This window comes from Rhinolophus hipposideros, assembly GCF_964194185.1.
Source record: "Rhinolophus hipposideros genome assembly, chromosome: 9".
NCBI lineage: Eukaryota > Metazoa > Chordata > Mammalia > Chiroptera > Rhinolophidae > Rhinolophus > Rhinolophus hipposideros.
In genome coordinates, this window is record NC_138055.1 from 50,528,086 (window position 1) to 50,534,998 (window position 6,913).

The 6,913-nt window shown below is 58.3% G+C and overlaps 1 protein-coding gene across 1 annotated transcript; it reads left to right on the plus strand.

Moving 5' to 3' along the window:
• Positions 1 to 1,075: 1,075 nt before the first annotated feature.
• Positions 1,076 to 4,134, plus strand: WNT1 (Wnt family member 1; the record flags this gene model as incomplete). The annotated part of the gene is made up of 4 exons (XM_081060912.1): positions 1,076 to 1,195; positions 1,910 to 2,163; positions 2,847 to 3,112; positions 3,646 to 4,134. The coding sequence occupies exons 1-4, from the start codon at positions 1,092 to 1,094 to the stop codon at positions 4,132 to 4,134; spliced, it is 1,113 nt and encodes a 370-aa protein (XP_080917038.1). The 5' UTR covers positions 1,076 to 1,091.
• Between the last annotated feature and the right edge of the window lie 2,779 nt (positions 4,135 to 6,913).

The following is a 6,913-nucleotide window of genomic DNA, read 5'->3' on the forward strand; positions in this document are numbered from 1 at the left end:
GATGCACTGCCCCGGGCTGTGACAAGATGACTTGATGATCCCTTCTGACCTGAGCCAAATTCCAAGATTCTTTCAAATGGTTTCTAACATCCCTCCTCAGAACATGGAGTTTCTGCACATGAGGACACACATGAGTGTGTACACTCACAACACAGTCACACACGTTCCCCCGCATGCACTCACATTGGCACTGTCCCACTTACATACACACCACACAGACACAGCCACTAGTGTGCGCCTTCTGGCCCATAAGCACAAACTGCTGTTTCCTCAGGTTTCTCTTCATGGCCAGGCTCTGTTTGGTCAGCTCACCCCCCAACCCACCCCCGGGATTTCCCTGACCACAGCCCCACCTCCACCCGTCTCCCCCTTTTCCTTCTCTGTGCAGCCATGGGGGTTCCTGGGAGGGGAGGCGTCTCCCGGAGTCGCTGCCCAGAACCACAGCTTTCCTTCCTCCACTTAGGATGGGGGAGAGAGGGGACGCCGGCGGGGCCAGGGGTGACGTCGAGGGGACAGCCCCAAGGAGGGAGGCAAAGCAGCTGGGCTCCCACGGATTCTCAAGAAAAACCAGAGCACATTGTCGCCGCGCCCCCTGGCGGACGCTAGTCCCCGACGGGCTCCGGACGCGAAGAGGAGTGAGGCGGGCGCGCGTGGGAGGGCGTCCTAAGGGGAGGGGTCGGCGGCCAGTGCAGGCCCGGAGGCGGGAGCCACCGTGCAGGGGGCGGGGGTGAGCCCCGACGGCCAGCCCGTCAGCTCTCGGCTCAGACGGGCGGGAGCCACGGCCGGCTCGCTGCCCATTGTCTGCGCCCCTGACCGGTGCGCCCTGGTGCCACAGTGAGGCCCGGCGGGGCAGCCTACCATCGTCACTTCAGCCAGCGCCGCAACTATAAGAGGCGGTGCCGCCCGCAGTGGCTGCCTCAGCCCACCAGCTGGGACCGCGAGCCATGCAGCCCGCCGCCCGCCCCCAGGGCTGTTAGAGCCAGACTGCGAACTCTCGCCACTGCCGCCACCGCCGCATCCCGTCCCACCGTCGCGGGCAGCAGCCAAAGCCGCCCCAACTGCAGCACAGAGCAGGCAAGGCCGGGCAGGCCATGGGGCACTGGGCGCTGCTGCCTGGCTGGGTTTCTGCTACACTGTTGCTGGCGCTGGCCGCTCTGCCTGCAGCCCTGGCCGCTAACAGCAGTGGCCGATGGTGGTAAGTGAGCTGGTGCGGGGTCGCCACTTGTCCCGGGGCGCAGAGCCAGGGGCCAGCCCTATCCAGCTCCCACGCTCTGGGATCCGTCTGCAAGCAGACTCCCTCCAGCGCTCGGACTTCCTTCCGAGACACCAAGGGGCGCTCTGGAGCGGAGTTGCTCCAGAGAATCCAGCTCTGCTGAAGTGGGGTGAATGGTCCGGCCGCGGCAGTCCACTGTACTCCAGGCAGGGAGCCCACTCCCACCGCCCTTCTTCCCTGAGCCCCAAACCCCGCCTCACAGCGGTAGCCACATCACAGGTGCCCCTGCTTCGGGAAGCGAAGGGGTCAGGCGTGCGCTTAGAAGGCAAGAAGAGGGTGGGACTCCTAAGCATCTCACTCCTTGGGTGGGCATGAACTGAGGGCCAGGATTTCTTCCCTAGGCTACCGGAAGCAGGCTCTGAGAGCCAAGGTGGACATCTAATCTCCGGAGCGCTCATGTCTGCCCTGTCCAGTCCCCGGACCCAGGGCTCCGACCAGCCCTAGGACTCCTGGGCACACAAAAGTCTGGACGACCAGTCCTTTCAAGCTAGTGAGCCCGGGAGCTCGAAGTCATTACCTTATGACTTGCCACTCTTTCGGGACCAATAGCCCCAGGGAGAGAGCAGGGTGGGCACGACCTTTTTGGTTAGGGTGCACGTCCCCTTCCAGAGCCTGAGTTATCATGCGTCTCACCAGGGGCATCGTGAACGTAGCCTCCTCCACGAACCTACTGACCGACTCCAAGAGTCTGCAACTGGTGCTGGAACCCAGTTTGCAGCTGCTGAGCCGCAAACAACGGCGGCTGATCCGCCAGAACCCGGGGATCCTGCACAGTGTGAGCGGGGGTCTGCAGAGCGCTGTTCGAGAGTGCAAGTGGCAGTTCCGGAACCGCCGCTGGAACTGCCCCACCGCTTCGGGGCCCCACCTCTTCGGCAAGATCGTCAACCGAGGTGGGTACCCTGGAAGGCGACGCTTCCGGGACCAGGGGAACGCGGGGTCACCCCCAGGGCATGGGTGGGCGACTGCAGGGAAGATATCCCAGGCTCCTGCAGGGTCACGCGATCAACCGGCCAGGAACTTTAAGCTCAGCGCCAGCTCTGGACCAGGTTCGGTCTACGAGATGCTTTCAAGCCGGGCACCCTGGGCACGAAGCTTATCTTTTCTGAGCCACTGCCTCATAGAAAGGGGGCTCTGAGTCGTGGACGCTGGCCGGCGACCGCTTCCCCTTAACCTCCTCAAAGGTGCCCGGGAAGCTGCTCTCTGCAGGCGTGCGTCTTGCCTCGCGCCCAGGAAGGCTTGCATCGCTGACATGGGCGGTGTTTGCTCTGCGGAGAGGTCTTAGCGTTACAGAGTTCTTTCGCTCCCCTCTTTTCAGTTTTTCTCTCTGGAGCTGTCCTACTTCTATTGAAGCGCCCTCAGTCTCAGCAACGCGTGATTGAAGCGTGGACGTGGTTGCATGCTCACGCACGTGCTTTCCCTGTGAGACCAGCTTCCCAACACAGCCCGCCGCCTGGCTCACAGGACTCCAAGGGCGGAGGCGGGGCGTGGGACTCAAGGGTCCCAAGCCCTCCACTGAGGGTGCTGGCCGCACCCCGCGTGTCCGGTCGCTGATCCCCGGTCCCTTCCCCCACAGGCTGTCGGGAAACAGCATTTATCTTCGCCATCACCTCCGCCGGTGTTACCCATTCGGTGGCGCGCTCCTGCTCCGAGGGCTCCATCGAGTCCTGCACGTGCGACTATCGTCGGCGCGGCCCTGGGGGCCCCGATTGGCACTGGGGAGGCTGCAGCGATAACATCGATTTCGGCCGCCTCTTCGGCCGGGAGTTTGTGGATTCCGGGGAGAAGGGGCGGGACCTGCGCTTCCTCATGAACCTTCACAACAACGAGGCGGGCCGCACGGTGAGCGGGCTTGAGGGGCTCCGCACCCGAAGCGGAGTGGCAGGGATATGCGCATGGGCTAACCTCGGACTTGGGAAGTAACGGTCCGTGATAAGGCCAGGGGTTAGGGTAGGGAACCAGGAGAGGGCGTCCTGAGGGAGCGGGAAGCTTGGAAGGAAGCCAGAGAATGTAAGACACAGTGGCTGGGGGCAAAGGGATTCCTGCACTGAGGGCTGGTAGAACCGAAGAGGTTAGAAGTCATGCAACCCATAGAACATATTGCCTACAGCCCCTCCATTGTACAGATTCAAAGAATAAGGCAAAAATAAATAAATAAAAGAGGCTGAGAGGCCATGACAGATTCTCCGGTGCGGAGCAGAGTCGGTCCTGGTGTCTAAATTTCTGCGAGGTATTCCTGCCTCTCATCCCCTGGGCTCAGCTAGGCCTGGACTTTTGCTGAGGTCCCGGCGGCGTCCGGGAGGGGGCGGTATCCGGGATGGCGGCTCTGGCTTTGGCAATGCGGTGGGATAGCCTTTCTTTTCCCTTCCCCCCAGACCGTGTTCTCCGAGATGCGCCAGGAATGCAAGTGCCACGGAATGTCCGGCTCGTGCACGGTGCGCACGTGCTGGATGCGGCTGCCCACGCTGCGCGCCGTGGGAGACGTGCTGCGTGACCGCTTCGACGGCGCCTCGCGTGTCCTCTACGGCAACCGCGGCAGCAACCGCGCCTCGCGAGCCGAACTGCTCCGCCTGGAGCCGGAAGACCCTGCGCACAAGCCGCCCTCTCCCCAAGATCTCGTCTACTTCGAGAAATCGCCCAACTTCTGCACATACAGTGGACGCCTGGGTACAGCGGGCACGGCAGGGCGCGCCTGCAACAGCTCGTCGCCCGCGCTGGACGGCTGCGAGCTGCTCTGCTGTGGCCGCGGCCACCGCACGCGCACGCAACGCGTCACCGAGCGCTGCAACTGCACCTTCCACTGGTGCTGTCACGTCAGCTGCCGTAACTGCACGCACACGCGCGTACTGCACGAGTGTCTGTGAGGCGCTATGCGGACTCGCCCTCAGGAGCGTTCTCCTCAAGCCCCTCCCCACCACATCTCCCCCCTCCGGCAGATTCGCTGGTACCTAAGACCCTGATATGCGCACACCCAGTCCGTTCAGCCACATTCCCCGCGATTCCTACGTATCCTATCATTTCTCCCACCTTCTCCTACCTGGGGACTCCTGCAACCACTTGCCTGGGGCAGCACGAACCCTCTTGCCATCCTGAGGGACCTGCCCCGACCTACCTCCCTTCCTCTCCGCGGGAGACCCCGTTGCACTGCCCCCTGCTTGGCCAGGAAGTGAGAAACGGATTCGTCCCCTCTCTCCTGAGGGGTCAGCTCCAAATGGTGTTGCTCAACCTCTGCCACCGGGCCAGCGACCTTTCTGCCTCTCTCCCTCCCTCCCCCTTTTCCTATGTTTTCACCAGGTCCCCACATGCCCTTTCGCATTCTCCTGACAAGAGTGCAGACCCTGAACACACACCTGGGCGTCAGGGTCTTTCTCCTCCCCGCCTACAGCTGAAGCGGGAGATTCCAGGGTGAAAGGGCAGCTGCAGCTGTGGTGATGTGGAAAATGAGGTTGGGGGACCCAGCAGAAATATCCCCATTCTCCCAGCCTCTGTCGTGGAGCCATTGAACAGCTGTGAGCCATGCCTCCCTCGGCCACCTCCTACCCTTTCCTGTCCTGCCTCCTCATCAGTGTGTAAATAATTTGCACTGAAACGTGGATACAAAGCCACGAGTTTGGTTGTTGTAAATAAAACTATTTATTGTGCTGGGTTCCAGCCTGGTTTGCAGAGACCACTTCCACCCCACCCAATCCCTTTCCATTCTTCTCTCCTTTTGCCCTCTAGCCATTTCTGCTCCCTCTTCCCCCCTCCTCAATTTTTCAAAGATGCCTTTGCCTCCCGGAATCAGTATTTCCTTCCACTGTAGCTATTAGTGGCTGCTCGCCCCCACCGATGTAGCACCTTCCTCTCCAGAATAAAATCTCTATTTTTATCAATGATTTGATGGCTTTTCCTTGAATCCAGAACACATCATTGCTGACCTCTCTTAAACAAATAGGATATATTGGTGGGGGGCTGATTTCCTGGCCCTGCAAGAGAATCCTAAGATTCTAACCCTAGGATGACCTTAATAAGGCTACTGGGGATCCAGGTCTCTAGAAGAACCTCGTCAGTAGCCCAAAGACCCTGCAGGGTTCTTTTTCCTATTTGAACACCAACTGGTTATGTCATATTGGGCAAGTGCATGGCCGTGTCACTTTCTTCCCTTGCTGAATGGGGATGAAACAAACTCTGAGCCTGCCTTTCCTATCTGGAAGAGTCGGTGTGAAAATAGCTACAATTGAATGATAGCCATGACTGCGTTCTGAAAAGAAACCAAAGGAAGAGAAACCCAAGCAGAAAGGATGTTACTCCCCGCCAGTGTGGAGCTATTGGTCCCTGAAGCCTATGTGTATTTGCTTCAGCTGTGGTCAGTGCAATGCACAATGGGGAAGGCACCCTCCAAAAAAATAAGGAAACACCTTATTGGGAACCTCAGTAGTCCCCGACCCAGAAGCTCAAAGATGATGGTGGGGAAGAAGAAAGATGCAGGAGATCTAGAATCCAAATACAACCTAGACTTAAACCAATATAACCAAAAAGACACCCAAGTGTGGCCCATAACCAAACCATGAAGCTAGCCATTCCCATAAAGAGCCCATTGATGATTCTATTACTAATGAACACTGACATCTCTGTGTGTGCTTTCACCAGAGTCGGTGGAGTACTAACCCTGCCCACAGCCCTGTACCTATCTCTAACCTCTAACTCTAAATCCTCCTCCCCTCCCCTTCTAGGTGTGACCTTAACCTTAACCCTAACTTCTTACGAACACTAACCCCTTCCTCAACTCTAATGCCTGTCCCTAATCCCAACACTTCCCCCTAGGGGAAGAACTGAAGGGCAGGGTGAACTATGAAGCACCCCACCCCCAAGGGCAACAACTGATCCTAGCCGACTGGAGAATATCCCCCTCTCCCCAGGACTCTTTTGCTGTTGTTGCTGCCTCCCACCTTTCCCTGGATGTGTGAACTCTGACCCCAGCTGGCCTTTTGGATATGTGTGGGGGTAGGGAAGTGGAGCCAGGAGCTGCTAAACCCTGCAACGCCATCCCTTTCCCTTTCTCTCCATCCACCAAGCTAGCACCAGCTCAACTCTGATGGGCAGTCAGGAGGAGAATAGAAACCTTATTGATCAAGGTAGGAGGCACCTGACAGGCCTTGGGTTTCCAGTAAAGAACTCCCTGCAGAGAATGCCCAATCTGTAATCTAATGAACTATTAGATCCCCCAGCTCCTAAAGCAAGAAGTTAATGGGCTGCCAAAGGCAGGAGACGAGGCTTGGACTCCCGCTGAACAATGCCCAGAGTTGGGGATTGAGCAGGGTAGGGAGTCAAAGTGTTGGCAGCTGGCTTCAACCACTCTTCCTAACTCCTAACTGGCCCTGGGATGAGCTGACACGTAGGAGCTGTAGGAGCTGAAAGAAGAGCAAGAGGAAGCAGTGAATCCTATTGTGACCCAAGCTAGATTTTCAACAAATCTCTTGCTTTCTCAGCAACAGTTGTCTTGTCTATTAAACAAGGACAGTTAAGGGTACTTAGTCTTCTTCAGGAAGGTGATGATGTTCAGAGGCAATCACATACATGAAAGCTCGGGTCATTTGAACACTTGCTGACACCTCTTCTGTGCCAGGCACATGCCAAACGCTGGGGTACAGTCTTGTACCACCG